This window comes from Emydura macquarii, unplaced genomic scaffold (assembly GCF_026122565.2).
Source record: "Emydura macquarii macquarii isolate MOO-44397 ecotype Brisbane River unplaced genomic scaffold, CSIRO-AGI_Emac_v2 contig_3220, whole genome shotgun sequence".
Classification (NCBI taxonomy): domain Eukaryota; kingdom Metazoa; phylum Chordata; order Testudines; family Chelidae; genus Emydura; species Emydura macquarii.
In genome coordinates, this window is record NW_027133357.1 from 7,261,743 (window position 1) to 7,282,616 (window position 20,874).

The 20,874-nt window shown below is 43.3% G+C and overlaps 2 protein-coding genes across 3 annotated transcripts; both read left to right on the forward strand.

Annotated features, from left to right (window-relative positions):
• Positions 1 to 310: 310 nt before the first annotated feature.
• On the forward strand, positions 311 to 7,860 carry TSPO2 (translocator protein 2). Its single transcript, XM_067531634.1, has 4 exons — positions 311 to 486; positions 2,374 to 2,600; positions 3,322 to 3,460; positions 3,944 to 7,860. Exons 2-4 carry the CDS (start codon positions 2,428 to 2,430, stop codon positions 4,124 to 4,126), a joined length of 495 nt encoding a protein of 164 aa, XP_067387735.1. The 5' UTR covers positions 311 to 486; positions 2,374 to 2,427; the 3' UTR covers positions 4,127 to 7,860.
• A 5,059-nt stretch (positions 7,861 to 12,919) lies between these two features.
• Positions 12,920 to 20,546, forward strand: APOBEC2 (apolipoprotein B mRNA editing enzyme catalytic subunit 2). Of its 2 annotated transcripts, XM_067531633.1 has the most exons (4): positions 12,920 to 12,977; positions 13,290 to 13,447; positions 19,201 to 19,749; positions 20,320 to 20,546. In XM_067531633.1, exons 2-3 carry the CDS (start codon positions 13,323 to 13,325, stop codon positions 19,736 to 19,738), a joined length of 663 nt encoding a protein of 220 aa, XP_067387734.1. In that variant the 5' UTR covers positions 12,920 to 12,977; positions 13,290 to 13,322; the 3' UTR covers positions 19,739 to 19,749; positions 20,320 to 20,546. The 2 variants fall into 2 exon arrangements, with proteins under 2 accessions (XP_067387734.1, XP_067387732.1); XM_067531631.1 differs by lacking the exon at positions 12,920 to 12,977 and having other exon boundaries at positions 13,109 to 13,447.
• Positions 20,547 to 20,874: the final 328 nt, after the last annotated feature.

Here is a 20,874-nt window from a genome sequence, read left to right on the forward strand (position 1 = left end):
CACAATCCCACCTACAGGACACATTCTCACATACATACAAGTTCTTCACTAACACTCATACGCATACACACTCTTACTCAGACCCACAGATACTCATATATACACCATTCATGCAGGTTCAAACACTCAACACATGGTCTCTCATATTCAACACACTCACACCACATAGAAAAACAGAACACACACACACACACACATTATCTCCCTCTCTCACACACACTGACTCATGCTGCCTGTGTGTGTGAATTTGGCAGGTTAGGTCCGCCCTCTGCAGACTGTTACACAAACGCCACTAAAGGGATCGTCGGTAATTCTTCCAGACTACAGATTCCACACACATGCCCCTTTCTCTGCTACTTCAGCATAACTCAGATGACAATTTCTTCATTGTGTAGAAGAAGCGGTAGAGCCAGAAGCTAGCCAAGGAAATCCATCTGTTTACTTGTTGTGTTTTCCTGGCGAAGGGAGAAAATCAACTGGGAGAAGGTGAGTGAAGGCTGCTGTTCCTATAGATTTAGCCTTGACAGTTTCAGCAGTTGCATTCCAAATTAGTATGTTATGACAATGAAGTGTCAATTTCACTCCTTAGTTACTTCAGCAATCTGTACCAAACTAGACTAGCATTTCCAGTGTTCTTTTTTTGCAAACCCTGGCAGTAATGATCTGCTTTGTTAAGGAGAAACTGAAGCACAGCCTGTGCCCTTATATAATTTAAAATCAGCATTGATACCACTTATTTCGCTCAATGCAAGGCTGTTTTCTGGGTCCATAGACTCTTCAATAGTCCCATAAACTGTCTGATAAAGGACTAGTTTATTTGCTATGATGCCTGTGTGTATTCGGTTTTTACTGATGCATACCTTTGCTTGTGTTCTTCTGACTCCGCGTTTCTAAAGATAACCTTTTCTTGCATAATATTAATAATTAATATGGGCTGTCAGCATTACTTCTGGATCAAAATCCAAAACAGAGAAGATTCAGATGAGTTCTCTTCTCCTGATCTATGTCCCCCGGCAAGTGTAAAGTAACAGAATAGACAGATTCCCAGGGACTTTTTAAAAAAGTTGTATTCTGAATCCCTCTCCGCACCCTTACATTGCCAAAGACAACAACCCTTCTGAAGCTTTTTGCTCAGACTGCCTCAGTGACGCTGAATACTCTTTTACTGCCAGGAAGAAAATTCTACAGATTCCTGCAGATTAATGCGATTAGGTTTAAATTTATGAATGGATCCAAAAAGAAAGCATGAGAAGCATGAGATGAGAAGCATGTTGAGAACTGGGGGGACACTCAGCACTGATGCTAGACATTGTCCATAGTCATGTAAGGACAGTACTACTGCCTTTGAAAAGTGAGAGTGTAATGTAATGGTTAAGGCAGGGGATTGAGACTCAGCTTTCCTTGGTTCTGTGCATGGAGCTGGAAGAGAATCACAGCATGATCTAGAGCAAGTCCATAAACCCCTCTCTGCCTCAGTTTATCCCTTTATGAAATGGGAATAATATTCCCTCTCTGCTGCCAAGAAGTGCCGTGAGAATTAAACAATGTTAGTAAGGTACTTTGAAATATTGTGATGAACAAATGCTTACTACAGATGTTTATTTAAAATATAAATATATGAAGAGAGAAGAAAATGGGAAGAAGACAAACTGTCAGCCTGTGTTTTCCTGCTGAGAGCAGCATGCAGAAGAGAGATAATAGTTGCACTGAGAGGTCAAGCAGCATACATGAGGGAGAGTTTGTGAGCTCTGTGAGCTGTGGCATTTGGACAAGCACTGAGAAAAGTGACTTCAGTCCTGTCTTCTAAAGGTGGTTTCAATGCAGCCACATTATGTAAATAGTGAAATGGCAGCAGCCAGTGCAATGACAGGGAGCGGGGAGCCACTTTGCCAGAAAGATGAGGGGTAAAATCTAACTTTGTCAATGCGTCAAGTGTCTTGCTCAAGGTCACACAGGAAGTCAGTGGCAGAGTTGGGTAATGGAACCCAGGAGTCCTGGCTTCTAATCCTCTGGTCTAATGACCAGGGCACACTTGCAGACAGTTTGAAATGATGAGGCAAGTCCCTCTCCTATTATAATAAACCTTTGCACTTTTATCTGAGGATCTCAAAGCACTTTACTAAGGAACACATGTATCACCACCCCCATTTTACAGCGGGGGAAACTGAGGCACAGAAAGAGGAAGCAAATTGCCCAAGATCATGTAGTGGTAGAGTTGGGAATAGAACCATGGTTACCTAAATGCCAGTTCTCTGCTTTAACCACTAGCATGGACCACAAGGCAATTAGACTCAGGCAAAGACCTGGAAGGTCTTGGTCAAAATGGAAATAACTAATGTCCTTTGTAAATGATGCTCACTTATTGCTTTCCAGTTACAAAAGGCCAGGACCAGCCATCCAAAGTCTAGTTCAATCCATTCAGGAGGGATGTGGGCTCATGCTCTTGGGTTCTCTGCCTTGCCTCATGTCGGGGGATTTCTCGGCTGGTTCTTGACACGGAAGGAAGTGCCTACTTGGTTTGAAAGTTTGAAGAAACCCTCTTGGCGTCCACCCAACAAAATGTTCCCCGTCGTGTGGACTACCCTGTACACTGGCATGGGGTGAGGTTCTGTGTACAACTCCTTCTCTGCTTCTGCGGTTCTTTATCTCTAGCGGAGACGTTACTTCATTCTCCTCCATTGCTGAGTTTGGGGCTTTTCTTCTCAAGTACCAATTGGGCAGGAAAGGGAAGTTTATTTTCAGAAGATGAACATAACACCCCATTTGGTACTGAGCTGAGTTCTTCGGCTTTACCTGGAAGTTTTTTGTTTTTGTTTTTTTTTTGCCAGGGCCTTTGTCTACACTGGGTTTATTTTGCACTGAGGATCATGATGACAACTGTACAACTTTGAGAACCCAACAAAGATAAGGGTCCCATTGTGCTAGGCACTGTAAACATACACAGACACATTCCCTGCCAGATGAACTTACTGCCTAAATAGACAAGAGAGATCATGAGTTCGAGGTGATGCAGGACCACAGATGTAGCTGCACCAATGCTGCGCTGGTGTAGACCCACTACAAGTCACTCTTGCACTAGTGCAGCATATCTAGACTGGGGTTGCATCAGTGTAGCTACATTGGTGCAAAAAAACCCACCCAATCCTCAAAACCCAGTGTAGACAAGCCGTAAAGGCTGGGATGTGCCATCGAAGCTGTGTTCCAATAATAAGAATTCTATTAAGCCAGTATCTCCTGGTAGAATAGTGCCAGATCCCACAGCATCTTGCAGAGAAGACAGGTGGGACAGCACAATATTAATTGTGATTTTTCTTTTCACAGCTACGCTTCATACTTGGTGTGGAATGACCTGGGTGGCTTCAACAGCAAAGCCATCATCCCGCTGGGCCTCTATGGGGCTCAGCTTGCCTTGAACTGGGCTTGGACTCCCCTATTCTTTGGCGCTCATAAGCTAAAACTGGTAACTTGTCTGAGCAAATTTGCTGATGCCTTGTGTTGTCTGTGTTCCTGCCACCCGCTCACACCCTCTAGAGCTGTACCCTGTGTCATCTGTAAGGGCATTGTAGCAGAGCTCAGCATCTGCTCACACTGCACTTGATTCTAACCAGTGCTATCAGCCCCTTGCATTCCAGACCCAAAAAGCAGGAAGGTTAGGGAGCCACTGCTCTGGCGGCTGCATCTTTCCGTTAAGAATATACAGCTAGAGATAAGCCTTCTTGAGTGTCACGCCCTGGCCCAATCAGAGGCAGGGCCATGAACTTCAAGGGGGCCATGATATTCATGGACGACTTATCAGGCTATAAAATACATTGTCAACAAGAGAGCCTATAACAGCCCTGCTCTCACTGGACTGCCTTCGATAAGAGTTACCCTGATAACATATGGGGAATATAGGGTCCCAGCAGTAGAAGCAGTAGATCATTTCCCTCTCTTTCTTCTTCAGGCTCTGGTGGACATCCTGTGTCTGTATGGCCTGGTGCTGGGCACCATGTACTCTTGGTACCCCATTAACAAGACGGCGATGGTGCTGATGCTGCCTTACCTGGCCTGGCTGACCTTGGCTTCTTCTCTGACCTTCTGCATCTGGAGGGACAATCCTGAGGAGGAAAAAGGAAAGAGTGACTAAGACAATGAGAGGAGCTGGGGAAATGAGGTCATTCTGTGAAACCAACCCACCCTGATGTGGCAAACCAAGAGCTGATAGCCTGGGGATGATTAATTTTATTAAGATGGGCACCAGAATATACACACCCTTTGCTAAGGGTGAATGGGGAAAATTTTACACAATGCAATGGTGTGTCCCTTTAATGTTACCATCCACCTTCAGCCTGAGAACCCCTGCCTCTCTCTTTCTCCAACAATGCCGGGGTTTTGGGGTTTCAGCTGTACGATGGTTTTAAAGGGACACTATCAGATTAAATCTCATAGGTCAATTTCTGCTCTTTTATGCCACTGTACATTCAGAGTCACCCCACTGAAGACAAAGGAGTTACTCTGGATTTACATAGAGCAACTGAGAACAGAATTTGCTTGCGTACATTCAAAAAAATTTCTCATCTGTGTGACGAAAAACACCTGAGATGATTAAAGTAGAACAGTTTTTGCAAATCTAATGGCTATTTGCCATTCCTGCCATTTAATTTTTGCATTTCACTCAGTTTGGACTTTTTACCATTAGCCATTAACTTTTCACCATCTGGGTTGCTTGCTCATTACTTGCCTTTCTCTCTGCCTATGAAATGAAAATGGTCAGGTTCATTTTCTGCTTCTAGTCTATTGTGCTTCTTGATTCTCATGCTGCAGTGACTGGAGTGCAAGTAACTTGGGGAAGGGAAATGTTTATTTATCCCATCTCCAGAATACCCCTCTTCACCAATAAAACCCCAACCTGCTTTCACGGAAATAGAACAAAAGCCAAAACATGTACTGAAACGTTTATATTGCTAATATGTTTTGTAAAACCTTTGAACCCACTGCTCTAACTGTTGTGCCTTAAACTACCAGGCAACAGCTGGGATTTTCAAAAGTGCATAAAGGAGCTGGATGCCTAAATCCCACTAAAATTCAGTGGGAGTTGGGCGCCTGAGTCCTTTAAAATCCCAGGCAGCATCACTTTAACTAATATCATCTTGGCATTTTCCAGGAGGAAAGCTGAAGCAGTGCCTGACTCTGCACATTCATACTAATAGGCCTATAAGGACTGCTCATGTGAGAAAGTGCTTGCAGGCTGGGGCCTGTAACATTGAGGAGGTTGTGCCTCCATATAATCACCAAGAAGCTCCTGGAAAAATCAACTATCTAAAGAGTTTACCTGAACCCCATTCCCATAGCATCTGAGCCCTCACATTGTTTAATGCATTCATGCTCACAAACACCCTGTGAAGTAGGACAGTGCTATTCTCCCTATTGTACAGATGGGAAAACTGAGGCACAGACCAAATTAGGCCAGGTCTACACGAGAAAGTTTTGAAGGTAAAGCAATGTGAGTTAGGAGTGTGGATTTTTCTTTTTTAACAACGTATCTGTATTGGCAAAAGCCTACTGTGGATGTAGTTATCCCAGCAAAAAAGCTTTTTCTGATCACTGTTTTTCGCTTGGGAAACCAAGCTATACAAACAAAAGCACTCTTTTGCCAGTATGAACTGCATCAACACTACAAGGGTTTGCCAGTATAGCTATATTAGTAAATGGTTTCTAGTGCAGACTAAGCCAAAGTGGTGTGCCCAAGGTCACACAGGAAGTCTGTAGCAGAGCAAAGGCATCTCCCAACCCTTAGGCCAATGCCCTAACCACTGGACTATCCTTCCTCTCGTGAAGATAGGAAATTCAAAATGTTGATGCTTCATGCTCCCTCTGGCCCTGATTTAGGACTTCAGCGGGACTTCCGTATGTGCTTAAAGTTAAGCAGATACTTAACTGGTTTCCTGAATAAGGATGTTTTTCAGAATGGTGCCAGACTGTCTCCTTTCACACATCGTGGTGAATTATAGACATCAGCCTGAATTTGTTTTAACCCCAGGGAGAGGGGAGATAAGGAGTTCCTTTTTTTTCTTAAATATTCCAGAGAAATGAAACACAGCAATCCATGCTTCTCAGAGCGTGTCTACACTGCAGTTAGACACCTGAGGCTGGCCCGGGCCAGCTGACTTGGGCTGGCGGGGCTCAGGCTAAGCAGCTGTTCCAGTGCAGATATTTGGGCTCACGCTGGAGCCCGGGCTCTAGGACCCTGTGAGGTGGGAGAGTCCCAGAGGCCTGAGAAGAAAGTCTACACTTCAGTTAAACAGCCCCTTAACCCAAGCCCTATGAGCCTGAGTCAGCTGGTGCGGGCCAGCTGCGGGTGTCTAATTGCAGTGTAGACAGTCCCTTAGAGGAAGGTCCATTCCAACTTCCTTCGGTTCAGTCTAGGCTTTAGATATTCCCTGCTTAGAGAGAGGATTTATATTTTTTTATGAAATACAAATGTGTTTATTTCTTTAATGGATCTTTTTGCTGGTAGCTGATTGTAGGTGTGTGTGTGGGGGGGAGGGGGCATTATTTTGAGCAGTGTATTTTGAAAGATGTAAAGACATTGTATTTGCTTTTAATAAAATTAAGATTTTTTTGTTTGAAAAAAATCCATTGTGGTTTGCAAAAAGGACAGGAAAGGTTCAAGAGACCCAGGCTAGAGCCAGTGGCTTTGGCACGGACCTCAAAAGGGAAGGGACAATGGCACTCGTTCTGTGAAAGGCTTAAAGGAACCTACTGAACCTTGTGGAAAAAAGCTCCTCTATGCACAGATTAGAATAGTGGATGTACATGATACAGTTATAGTTTTTCAAGCCTGAAGGGCCTATTCTGATCATCTAGTCTGATCTCCTGCATAACACAGGCCAGAGAATTCCTTTCGGTGAATCCTGCACAGAGACCAACACAGGGCTTCTTGGTGACTAATTTTTTTCATAGCTTTACTGTAAACTAGCAAGTCAGTTCCTTCTGGGGCAAAACCTCCAGGAGCAGATGTTCTATGGAGTTAGCATACAGATAGCAAATGAAACCACTCAGTCCCTGCATGTGCTGATAGGGTAATCTCACCTTCCCCACGGAGAGAAAGAAGTGATATGGCAATAGCATGGGAAGACCAAGCTATCTGGGGACTGGTGGCTGTGGTGGAGTGGTGCACAGAGACATCTAGGGATGATATATGGAATACCAGGTGTCTTTTTTTTTTATTCTTCATGTAATTTTGAAAAATGTCAAGTGTTATGTAAACTTTACAAGGGACAAGAGGTGGCTAGTAGATTTGGTCAAAATGTGAAATTCTGATAAAATTGTGCAATAAGAAAAATAATTAATATTTTGAACAGCATTTTCACAACATTTTCCCATTTTTCAAACAATGATAGAGCTAGTCAAAATTTTGAATTACAATTTTCATGACAATTTTCTCCCTCCCACCCCCACAAACCCAGTCACCTTCTGCTCCAAGTGCAAGGTGACTGTGACTTCTCTAACATAAACACAGAGCAATGTGTGTGTGTGTATATTTTATATATATAAAACGAAATGCTCCACCCACTGTACACACATCTTCCTCTGGGGAAAGAAGAAGAGAACAAGCACATGACAGATGGTAGTCATGCTATTTAATGCCCTGACGGACGATGCTCACATACTACAGTGATGAATGCTATGTAAGAACCTAGATATAGGCTTGGCTGGATTTTTATTTTATTTTTTTATAAGATTGATAATGATAATATTGATATTTATTTCTAAGCATTTAAAAAAAAATTCACAGCTGGGGGAAATTATTGGTGGAGGGTCAAACAATAATTATTAAATAATGACAGTGGACAAGATTAAAAAAGTTAAAGCTTTATAATCATTAAAACACAAATTGTCAACATCATATATCAAAATATATAAATATCCTAAAATCAAACTCATGAGATCTCAAGCAGCATTTTTCTTAGTTTGTTGATCTGTAAATTTCAATTATTATTGATGGTAATAGTTTTTCATTGGTTTGTATGTGTACGGTGAAATCGACATTTACAGATAAAAAAACTAATCCTTCCAAGCCTTCAATAGAAATGACATCCCTGGAGACTGAAGTGCTCTATCTATTCATCTGTAGAAAGGGCCAAATTCTGCTCTCAGCTACATGGGTGAAACAATATTTGAAATTATAGGGAGCTGTATCTTTCTAGTTGAAAACCGAACATGGCCCAACAAGTATAGCATTGACAGCACCAGTGCAACCCCTCTGCCATACATTCATTATCTATCTATCTATCTATCTGCCTTATGTTTTTATATAATGCCTAGATAACATGGTGATAGCCACTATATAAAAATGATGATAGATAAGATTAGATTCAAATCTTGGCTTCTCTCCTGAGACTGTCAGTAAGGGAAACAATTAACGCTAATTAAGTTGTCATGGTGGGGAGACAAAGAAATTCACTGGGATCAGCTTCTTGCACAAAGCTAAAAGGTGTTATAGGGGAAATACTCCCCCCACCCCCAATCTCTCTACCTATCCCTACATTTCAGCTATAGCTATAGCAAGGACCCCTTGGAAATCTCTGCAGCATAAACCATGTCTCACCGAAGGGAGGAAGGGAGGGAACAGACAGCTGATGGGCCAAGGGGACTGAGGGAAGGAAAGCTGGCTCTGCACATCGCTGTCGGTGAGGGGGGGAGGTTATTTATTTATCATGTAACGGTAGTTACAGCTGGAAAAACAGGAGGAGGATCACTGCCAAACAATGTATCTAGTGAGATGTTTTGTTACTGCCATCAGCTGTCCCCTTGGCATAAAGAGCACGTCCCAGCTATGACTAATACAGCAAGTGTCTTATTTCATTCTTGGATCTGGCCAAAATATATTTTTCTGGCCTAGGAATGCAATGAACTCCCTAGCAAAATTCATCTGTGCAGCCAGGTCTCCACTGCCCCATTCCCAGACACCTGAATCCCCCTTCAATATGCTCAGTAATATTATGCTTAGATTATAAATACATTTGTAATTATGAAACTAAAATTATAGCAGCTAAATATCATGCTTCAGGGCATAGGTTGAGCCCTTGCTTGGGGGTCAGGAAGGAATATTTTCTCCCCATGTGTGGCATTGCACAACTGGCCAGCTGCATTATGTGTGTGCAGGTGGAAGCTGTTTACCTCTAAAACATCAGATATTGGCCTCTGTCAGAGATAGAATACTGGAGCTGGTGAACCAATGGTCTGCTCTGGTATATGGCTCATTTGCTCTCTCTCCCATTTCTTGCAAATACAACACAAAACCCTTAGCACCTGACTCCTATTAATGCAAATGGATAACCCTCTGCTCACTGATAGGTGAACTGACCCTTTGCGAGTATCTCTCTGGAATGGAGGCTTCATCATCTGTAGATGATGCCTCCTGTGTGTTCACTATAGGATAACAGCCATGTTTAGGATTTCAGCCTCAGAAAAGAAATGCTCATGATTAGAATGCTACAGACAAAGGATCTGAATGGTAGAAAGGTCAAGGGGTCTGGATGTGTTTTATTACATTTTTTCCCTAAATGAGAAATTAATATAAGTGAAAAAAAGACAAATAATTTTTTTTGTCACAGATGAATTTAAGGGACCGATCCTGCTCCCACTGAATTTAATGGCAAACCTCTAAAAGTCTGAGACAAAAACCCAGAAAAGCCAAAAGGATCAAACCTCCAACTCCTGTCCAGAACTGGATACCACCTTAGTGTCCCCTCTGACAACCTTCCAACAACCTCCCCCCCAGCTCTGCCCTTGTACCTCGTCCTTGACCTGCAACATTCCCTGTTACTCCAGACACAGGATTCTACACAGCTCCACTGGTGCACGTCATTCCTGATGTGCAGGCTCCTGCTCTTCATGTCGTGGGCCCCCATTCCAAGCTCTGTCAGCATACCTGAATCCTGCCCTTCTCCCCACTACCTCAGTCCTGCCCCGCAGCTCTGCAGATGCACCTTAATCCTGCCCTCCAGCACCACCTGTTATTCTAGTGCTGGGGCCCCTCTCCCCACCTCTGCCAATGTATCTCAATCCTGCTCTTCAACCTTCCCCCATTATCCCAGTCCTGCACCCCACCCAGCTCAGCTGATGCACTTCAGTCCTGACCTTCTGACATCTCAGATCTGTTGTGTCTGTTCTGAACTAAACAGAGATATCACTGTGCAGGGCTGTCAGAGCAGCATAAAATTCAGAGCCAAATAAGCAAATAAAACATTAAATTGAGGTGGGGGAGACCCTGAGGAGGAAATACTGATTGGCAAGTGTATTGACTCAAGTTATCTCAAATATTGCCAGGGCGCCCCTATAGTGAAGATAACTGCACATCTGGCACATCTGCTGGACCCATGTCCAAGTCTCCTTTGCGTGATTAGCTGAAGGAAAAATAAATTGCTGTGCAGAGCCCAGCATTACTATGTGCAGTCACTAGGCATGCGTGCATGCACACGTACACAGACACACATGCTTTTTGGGAGCTGCCCATTGGTCAAAAAGCCTGGACAAGATCGAGCTACGCTTTTTCCCCTATGGTTCTAATGCAAATGTCAGACTGACCGCATCTCTCTGGCATTCCTTTACAGATTTGGCCCAAGCACAGACTGGTGGGGGTTGTGAATATTTAGTGCACTGCCCTAGATGGAGCTGTGTAGCAGCTGTGGAAGGGCTGGATGGAACCAGAGTCTCAGCAGCACATTCCGGAGATTAGATTAGAACTCGCATTGATCTATGCAGGTTGGCTGGGCCAGTGAAAGCTAAAGACTGCAAGAGTAATGGCACCATCATTAATCTAGCTGTTGAGAGCTTCCAAAAATAGAGACAGTGGGTCAGAGGAATACAAGAGAAGATGAGATTTTTTTAGAGGGTGGGAGGAGGAAGAGGAAGAGCAGTCACTCATCAGCTGAGGATTCCCATCCCCAAAATCACTCCCCAAAATGTCAAAGGTGAGAATGATTGGACAGGGGATTGCATAGTTACCTGTCAAGAGGAAAAACAACACTATACCCTCTATCCAAGGAAAGTATTCCAAGCTAAAACAAAAACAAACGAACAGCGTAGGAAAATTTATATATATACATGGACAGACTGTCTCAGAACTTCTCAAATCCCTTACTGACCTGTTGTCACAATACAATCCACCCCAGAAGTGTCAGACATCAAATAAACAACTACTACGCACCAGGTTTCAGCAAACAGTGTTGGTACAGCAGAATGGTTGCTCCTCTGCCCCAGAAGTGGCTGCATTTCGGTGGTGCTGCATGTGGGGAGTTTGGAAGGCTCTTGGAATTCTTTGAAATGCTATAGAAAGGAAAGATCATTGTTAATAAATGAGCAAAAGCAGAACAATGTTCAATAAGAAAAAATAATTGTACAACTGAACAAGTGTGAATGGTCCAAATCAATCATGATGTGGGGTATCACAAAATTACAAAGGCACTGAATGCAATACCATAGTTAAAGTTGAATTAAGTTTTGCACTTAAAGCAGAAATTCAGCCTCTTTGATATGTATGAAGAATGCAGTGTATCCTCCCCAAACTTACAGCACTTACTCCTTGAATTCAGAGATAACATTTAATAGCTTGGTTGGCTGAATCTCAGTAACCATGGGTTCTGCCTTTAGCACAGCAGTTAAGATGCTGGTGGTTTGATTTCCAATTGTCTCTGGTGATACAAAAGGGGAGTTCTGAGCAGCTACATGCTTCTTATTTATTTTCAACCTAGAGGCATGGCAGGAACTACTTTCAAAGATGAATATGTAGTCAAGCTCCATGAAGTTAGAAGCACCTAAGATTTGCATTAAATTTCCCTTCAGATTCAGAACAAGATGTTTTTGTGAAATTTGGAAACATTTCATGCCATCCTCAACAGAAAAAACAAAAACAAAAAACACTTTCTAGAGGTTACATTAAACCCAAACAAGTCCTGGGTTCACCACGCCAACTTGCCATGGCTTTTTGCTGAGCAATGCTGACCTCCCAAATTTGAATCAATAAAAACTTTAGAGACCCCCTAAGGCTATTCTGCATGGCCTTTTTAGTATAGATGAAGTCCATACTAAACTAGTTCAGGCAAAATACAGTGAACACCATCTCGGAACTTCCCCTGAACGATCCAATACTCTACCTCCCACACACTGCAAGCATCAGTCCTAGACCCCACTTCCCCAATCTCACTGCTGCTTACTCCTGATCCTAATACTGTACAACCTCCAGGCCCCATATGCACACTACATCCTGATCCTCAATCTCACCATAGTCTGCCATTTCCAGTCTTTAAACTGCCTTCCACCCGATGTATTCACTGAGCCAGGGACTGCATCCTGGGTGACAGCAAAAGTGGTGTAAACACACCATAAATGAGAAGCAGGAGTCTTTAAATAATTATTTATTATTTGTTTGCATTGCACTTTCCACGCATCCTAGAAGGAACGGTCCCTGCCCTCAACTAGCTTGCAGTCTAAGGAGAGATAAATGTAGGGAAAAAGGACCAGACCCTGAGCTGGTGTAAATTGACACGGCCCCACACCTCAAATATTTTCCCTCTGTGTAACTGTACACGGCCGACTTTAATACACTTGTGGTGAAATTCTGACCCCATTGACATTGGTGGGGATTGTGCCATTGGCTTTGATGGGACTAAGATTTCGACCCCGTTGGATCCCCACTTTTCAGTATCTGCTCCACAGAAGCATGGTTCACTGCAGGTGTCATTTTCAGGCTCTTGTGAGGGCTCCAGCTGTAATGTCTGCAGGGGGCCTCATTGAAGTGTGGCTTAGGCCCATGCATTATCCATGGTGATTTTTAAACAAAACAAATGGGGGACTCTTCCTGCTCCTCCCCACCCTCTGTAGAAGTGTGGTTCGTCACGGGCAGGATGATAGAATGCTGGCAAATCAGGGCAGAAGGGGAAGACACCAGCCCTGCAGCCTGCCAGTTTTCTGTCCTGCCTGTGGATAAATAGGTAACTTCTGCTTCCTGGATTTTCCATCCATGCCCTAACCCGCCCACAATGAATTCATCACTTTATTTTAAATGCAAAAGGAGAGTGAGAGATTGATAAAAGGCTTTAGCAAAAGTGAGGGAGGGCAATGATATCTGAGAGTTGTCGGATCATTCTACCACCCCATCCCGTCACTGTCACTGCAGCTTTGTTCCATATTTAGCTCCGGCCAACTGCGTCTAGGACTGGAACTCCTAAGTCTCTTTTCTCTTTCTCTCTCTCCTGTCTCTGCTCCCTGCACTAGTCTCAAAAATTGCTCCCTCTCTTTCTTAGTGGTTTTAAGCCAGTGCACCAGCACCCAAGAGGATGGCTGAGAACCAGGAGAAGCCCAGTGACACCCAGAATGGTGAGGAGCAGCCAGAAAATGCAGAGGAGGCTGAGAAGAAGAAGAAGGAGCTGGAGAAACTGCCACCCTTTGAAATCGTGACAGGGTAAGAGATATCAGTGCACTGAGTTTAGTTTTAAAGAGGCAGTGAGTACATGAAAGCCAGGACAATTCATTTCCACTTAGCTTCTCACACAGTCTGACCAGGGTGATGTCTCTGCCTGAAGTTTTAATGCTGGTTAAATAAGAATGAAATCTGGGGACAGTGCAAGTCTGGAAAGGGATTATATAAACTTTGTTCATGTTGTGCAGGTTGCAATTTTTCCTACATCTGAACCTGTAGCTAGGGTGAAGTTGCTTGGTGAAGAGAGTTTCACTGCATTTGTATAGGATGGATTCAAATCAGTTTGTAACTGGCCAGATCCATTTATGTTATAATTTACGGGCCTGATTCTATCAATTCTACCTTGCCAATACTGACAAGTCCCTTACTATATAAGTAGTTCCATTGGTTTCAGTGGGATCTACAGATGCTACTTGGAGTAAAGGTGGAAGAATTGGGCCCTTGAAGAATACTGAAATATTGATTTCTTGAAGGGGTCTTGTTTGCAAGTTCCTCTGTTGCTGGGATAGGAAAAATATCAGCCCAATGCTAACGAGGTGGTGGAGACGGGCAAGCAAAGGAGACTGTTTACTTCAGTGGAGTTGCATGGCTGTTACTGAGGTCCACTGAAAGGTGCTGGATTGCCCTTCTTGGGGACTATTCTCTGCCCATTACTGTCCACAGGAGGGGTAAACTCTGGGCAAGAGTGGTGAAAGCATCCCCAACACACCTTCACCCGCGGGCCTCGTCTCTGTTCTGGAGACCAACTCTCAGGGTGAGATCATGAGACCAAAGTTCCTTTGATCTTTGGCCTCTCTATTGAGGCTGACAATTGAGGCTGGACAATTGGCTCCAACTATTATGGCGGCTTTTATGATGTGGACTAGGAACTGACCTCAGATCATAAACCCATTTCATATAGGCCACTGACTTTGGTTACCAATACAATACTTGGTGACTGCTTTTGGTCACTATTGACATGACTGAATGAATCGGAACTAGGAAGTTTTCAGCCATGCCTTCTGTCAGCTCAGAGATTACCAAGATAGAAATGCAAATGAATGAGGTCATGTTCTCTAGCTTCCCTCTCACCCCTAAAAAGCTGGGTTGAAATCAGGATGTTGGTCAGATGTGAAAGGAGCTTGCTGGCCTCTTTCAAACCCTTTGTAGGTATTTGATTAAATGAGGGGGCCACCACAGAATTTAACAACTGTCAGTCTGTAACAGGAAAGGTGACAGACTAGAATAGTTGGGAGTGGTGAGATGGAGTGTGTGTGAGAGTCCAAGATCTGGAAGAGCAGGGGATACAGCAGGTCATGAGCAATGTGCTTTGGGAAGGTGCAGGGAAGGAATAGCAAGGATGCGATTGATCATGATTGAGGTGCATTATTAGAGTTGCATGAAAGCCCAGGTCTTGAATAGAACAGGATCTTCCAAGTCATGGTGGAGGCACACTAGCACAGGTGGGTGAGTGCCAAGTACTAGAAAAGTAGGGGCTGCCATAGGTCAGGCTAGAGAACTATAGGGAGGGTGTAGGGTTAGAATCAGTTGCATGGTACCTGCATGCACTACACTGGTGCTAAAAGGTTTTTCATTTTCAGTATTAAACTCTGTAGATTAGTTGTCAGGATGGACAGGACTTTTAAACACCATGGAATTAGCTTGCTAATACCCGAAGTTTTCTATCTATATATACCAGTATGTTGGGATCACTATGCTATTTGAGGATTGCTCCCAAAGATCTACCTTTTGCTGTCCGATGAGTTCCAGCAGGAGATATATCTATCTGGGATTATTCTGGATGTGCTGGACTATTAAGGGTGAGAAGTGGGAAAACAAAGGAAGAAAACAGAGAGATCCCAGAGGACTCTCAACAAGAAACTGAAAAATCCAGCAAATTTACCCTAATATTTAAAAAGTGCTCATATAAAGATATTGTATTTGGAAGTCCTGGGACTGCAGATGGGAATCTTTCTCTGTGTGCCTTTGTTGGATGTGATCCCAGTTTGGATTTTCTAGTTATTTATAAAATTTCAGCAGAAAGAGCCAGTTATCCAGCTAATGAGAGAATTTACAACTCCAAATGTCCCAACACGTGTGCTCAATTACACTGTGTACAGTTCAAGCAATTCAATTGTCAGCCTTGGATTAGGGACATTTTATGATCCTTGCCAAGCGTTTGATGCTGCTGCCTGCTGCTCCAAGAAGTCTGCTGTGCAAACAGGGCTGGCGACCTGATTTGCTGGTTACACTTAAGAACATTAAAAACCTTTTCGCAGTGTTGCAGCCAGATTCAGCCCAGCTGTGTAAACTGCATGGGATTCAAGCTGATGCATTAATTTACACTACATTCTTCTGGGGAGAAAATGAGAATCCCTATACCACAGACATACAGTAGCAAAGCCTTCCTCTTTTTCTGGGTTGTAGCAGGCTCCAGTCATGAGAGAGGCGATATGGGTCCACTACAGAGTCCTTGCACCATTGTCATCAATTAATCCAGCTCAGTTCTGTTTGTTATTGAATGGCTGCTACAGAGCCAGTGAAGGGAGCACGAAACATTGCTTTTGTGTAGGTCCTATGTAACCAGAGACCATAACCCCTGGGTTCCATTGTTTGGTTCGGCCACTGATGTTGTGTGTGACCTTGAAGCAACAGTCTCTTTCCCCATATCTAAAATGTGCATAAAAGCATTCACACACCGCCTTTCATTCAAAAATGGATACATAGTATCACCCTCATTTTACAGATGGGGAAACTGATGCCTAGCAAGGATTAATAACTTGTTCATTGTCACATCAGGGCTAGGAGTATATCCCAAGTCTCTTGAGAACCAGCCACTTCTTTAACTACTAGGCTCCTTTACTGAGCTACTTCAGGGATGTACTGTGAGGTTTAATGAATTGTTTGTAAAGTGCTTTAACCTCCCCAGATGAATGGGGCTATAGAAATGCAAATTACCTAGTATTATGGGTGTCTGAAATGCTCAAAGGTCAGACCATGCACTGGTAGGGATCCAAAAGTGCATGCAATCTTTATGATACATGTGGTTTTCTCTTTTCCTGCTGAATCACTTGCATGATGGGGAAAAGATTTTAAATAAGCTCTGGTCGGAGGGCCTGATTTAATGCACTCTGACATCCATAGGAGTCTTTACATTGACTTCAAGAGGTTTTGGATCCAGCCCTCATAAAAGACTCATTAAAATTTAAAGAGACAAATTCAGCCATAGCGTAGCTCCACTGTAGACAACTGAATTACATCAGGGATGAATTTGTGTGTGACTATTATATGGTACATTTTAAAATAATTATATAAGGTAAAGTTCTTGTGGCTTTGCAAACCTGCCTGTGAAACAAGAGGAAGATGGCTTATGCTGGGTTTAACCTTTTGATTTTTAAAAGGTGCCATTAATTATCTCAGAGGTAAAATCATGAAGTTTGCCATTATCAAATGAATGTAAATTTCTTAGATGTAAGGAATAAGAGAAAGGACTTCCACCCAGTCCCTGGGAGGGCGGCACTATAAATTATGGTCTGATCCTAATGAAGTCAGTGGGAGTTTTGCTATTCACTTACAAGGGAGCAGGGTTAGGCCCTTAATGAGGTAAGTTTAAATCTTCTTAGGGGGAAGGAAGGAGGAAGTATTGCCAAGAGGAGAAATTTTGAAGGTCACTTTGCTTGGTGTCTTAGGGCTTGCTTAGATTAGGGAAATCTGCAATGATGTGTATTAGTGAAAACTCCTAATGCAGACACACTGCACCAGGGCAAAACAGAGCTTTCAGTTGGACAGTATCTAAATTAGACGTTTGAATGGTTAGAACCACATCAGTGCAAATTTCCCTAGTCCAGACAAGTCTTTGATCCTTTTGGCCCTTTCTTCTTTTTGATTACACATGAAAACAGTTGATGAAGGCCTAATTCAAAGTCTACTGAAATCAGTGGGAGCCTTTCCACTGACTTCAAGAGGCATGGGATCTAAGCGTTCTTCCTTTACACTCATATTTTGAACAAAAATATATTAAGTAGCTTTCAATGCTAGAATTGAATCCATGTATGTCCTACATGGCATCGTATTACTTGGCAAGACAATATTTATAGTCCTCCATGACTGTCCTCTCACCAAAGCACCTTCAACACTGTAGGAATCGTTTGTTCCTCATTAGTCAAAATGCAGAGGCCTTGCCTACGTTACCATTTTTCTTCACTGTGATACAGTACTACCAGCAATAGCAACAGACACCCCATTAGCAGCCACCACCATTTTAATCACCGTGTTGTGTAGACTGGCTCTGAGCAGAGTTAGAGAATACAGTGCCCTACTCACCTGCAGTGGTATGTAGCAGAGTTTCACTGTTGCCAACAATGGCAGAGTGTATTTGAACTGCAACATTAGAGCTTTCACTTACATTGTAAAATATCCAGGGTTTGGGCTGTTTGACTGTATGTAAGCCACTATCAAAATAGGGCCTCAATCAGGATGTCATGGTCACATCTTAAACATCATCCCTCACCTCTTAAATGATAAGTGTCAGAGGTACCATGGCTGCAGTGTTTTAGGAAACTAAATATAACTCCCCTAAACAATGCCATGGAACACCCTGTTCTGGAAAAGGATCACAAGCAAATTCATCTCAGAGGTGATAAATCACCATGATTAAATTTATTTGGAAACCAGGGGAGGAACAGTTGGCAATGACTTCAGTGGGAGATGCACCTATTTATACCAGGGCTAGATTTAGTCTTCTATATCCATATTCAATTAAACCACAGCACAGTCTGGCACAACTGATGTTAGAGGGCCAGAACTAGAATAGCAGGCTGACCACCAGGGCTGAAGTAGGATTCTATCAGTATGTGCAGGAGTTTTGCCATTTGTATGCTAGTACTAGCCAGTCATCTTCCTCTATTCAGAAGCAAGTCAAGACTGGAAATGCAATCGCAATGGAGGACAGTTGATAGAACAGGGTTCTGGACTGTAAGGGTCCTGTAGATTACAGCTGAAGGGCACTGGCAGAGTGGAGTGTGCGCAGCTCAGAGCTGAAGTGCTCTAGCAGACTTGTGTCCAGGGAAGTCATTTTCCTCCCTCCTGCATCAGTAAATAATAGACATATGCAAATAACACAGTGAAGTAGCTATACGAAAGTCACTCCTTGTATTGAGTGGTCTTGGAACACTCTAATAGTGAACGTACTGAGATTCCCAGGATGGATATAACCCAAAGCTAGGAGGAGACAATATGGGACCAGGACTCAGAATTCCAAGGTTCTATTCCTATCCATCTATTTATGCGCTTATATGGCCTTGATGACCAGAGCATCTGAGCACCTCATAACCATTAATTTTTCATCCTCCCAGCACCCTGTGAAGTAGGAGGTATAATCCTTATGTTACAGATGAGGAAAGCAAACCAAAGAACTTTTGTGACTTGTCCAAGGCTCCCCAACCAGTCAGTAGCAGAAATGGAATGGAGAATTAGTGCCCTGGACAGGAACTCAGAAGTCCTGGGTTCAGCTCTCCCAGCTCAGCTGCAGCCTTCGTGTGTGATCTTGGGCAATTTACTTAATCTACGCTGTGCCTTAGTTCTTCATCTGTGAAACATAATACGTATATTTCCACTCTCAGGATGGGAAGGAGGGTGTGAGTCTTGACAGACAATTGCAAAGATCTTTGGCTGAGAGTTACTGTTTAAAGGTGATGTGTTGTTATAAGATTTTTTATAACACTAAGGCATTTCTCTTGCTCTTCCCCTCTCCCCAGGGAACGCTTCCCAGCCTTCTTTTTCAAATTCCAGTTCAGGAACGTGGAATACAGCTCAGGCAGGAACAAGACCTTTCTATGTTATATTGTGGAGACCCAAGGCAAAGAGTCAGGGAGCTTTCGGGGTTACCTGGAGGATGAGCATGCGGCAGCCCATGCAGAGGATGCTTTCTTCAACAACATCTTGCCCACATGTGAGCCCAGCCTGCGCTATAACATCACCTGGTATGTCTCCTCCAGCCCGTGTGTGCCCTGTGCTGACCGGATAGCCCAAATACTGCAGAAGAACAAGAACCTGCATCTCTCCATCCTGGTAAGTCGCCTTTTCATGTGGGAGGAGCCAGAGATGCAGGCTGCACTGAAGAAACTGAAGACAGCTGGATGTAAACTGAAGATTATGAAGCCTCAAGACTTTGAGTATATCTGGCAGAACTTTGTGGAGCAGGAAGAAGGAGAGGCAAAGGCCTTCGAGCCCTGGGAGGACATTCAAGAGAACTTCCTGTATTATGAAGAGAAGTTATCTGAGGTTCTGCACTGAGGCTCATGCAAGTGAGAATTTAAGTTTGCTCCTTTAGCTTCTTGCTTTAACAGTGGAGAGTCCCGTTTCTCTTAATGCAAACATAGATGTTTTTCAAGGCACTGCCACTGCCATCTGTGACTCCAGCTCTGCCTAGGACAGACAGTACCTGAATATCATGAACTTCGCCTTACTAATACCTTCCCCACTGCAGCTAGCAATCCATTAATGTGACCTCCCCCATCAGAGGGCTTGTAAAAGGCATACTGAACTCCCTTCCTCACAGTGACTTGTCAGCACCTCTAGGAATCCCACACTCTCTGCCCGCATTGCTTTTCATTAGGAAACAAAGGGGAGGGTCATTCATTAGATATAGCAAGAGTGCGCCATTCTTTTCTAGCTAGATGATGTTTGCACATCTCATGGAACTAGAAGGACGTGGCGGTAGTGGCTCTAGTCCCCTAGAAAAATATCAAAGGAGGCACTGTTATAGTATATCATCCCTTCTGCAATACACACAGATTGAGGAGTCCATAACTAATTTTAAGCAACAAAGCCCTGAAATGTTGGATGCTGGTAATATGTCTCTCTCATTTCTCCAGGGCCAGTTTGTAAGAGATCTGTCACCCAGTGGAGAGACAGGCATGACAGACTTGGACATCTGGGACATGCCTTCAGTTTTTCAGAGCTGCTCTGACTCAGGCAGGATGCAACACAAATCTGTAGCAGACAGGGCCTGATGGACTAAGACTACGTTTACCATGTACCATTTAGGCATTTTGATTTTGTTGTTTTTTTAAATAAACTTGCACTGTCTTTGTTAGTAGGAGAGGAGAAGGCTATGTGCTGTGCTTAAAGACATGAATGCAAAGGACTTCACTGGATTGGCAGGAGAGAGTGCAGGCCCTACATATTCAGGCAGCTTTAGTGTAAATAAACAAAAACAAACAACCCTTCTTAGCTCAAGGTTGCAAATTAGATAAATGTATTGAGCAAGTGTAATCTTATAAATGCTAAGGACCTTTTTCAAAAAAACAAAACAAGGTATACAGAAAACAAGATTATTCATTTTCCATCATGTATAGATAAACCAAGGTTCAATGTGGGGGCTGGAGGTAACAGTTTTAGACTGTTACAGGAAATATGCTGGAGCCTTC

Coding starts and splice junctions, on each gene's coding strand:
- APOBEC2 (XM_067531633.1), top strand. CDS start 13,323: ATGGCTGAGAACCAGGAGAAGCCCAGTGACACCCAGAATGGTGAGGAG. Junction 13,448..19,200: donor CCCTTTGAAATCGTGACAGG/GTAAGAGATATC, acceptor CCCTCTCCCCAG/GGAACGCTTCCCAGCCTTCT.
- TSPO2 (XM_067531634.1), top strand. CDS start 2,428: ATGTGGGCTCATGCTCTTGGGTTCTCTGCCTTGCCTCATGTCGGGGGA. Junction 2,601..3,321: donor ACCCTGTACACTGGCATGGG/GTGAGGTTCTGT, acceptor TTCTTTTCACAG/CTACGCTTCATACTTGGTGT. Junction 3,461..3,943: donor GCGCTCATAAGCTAAAACTG/GTAACTTGTCTG, acceptor TTTCTTCTTCAG/GCTCTGGTGGACATCCTGTG.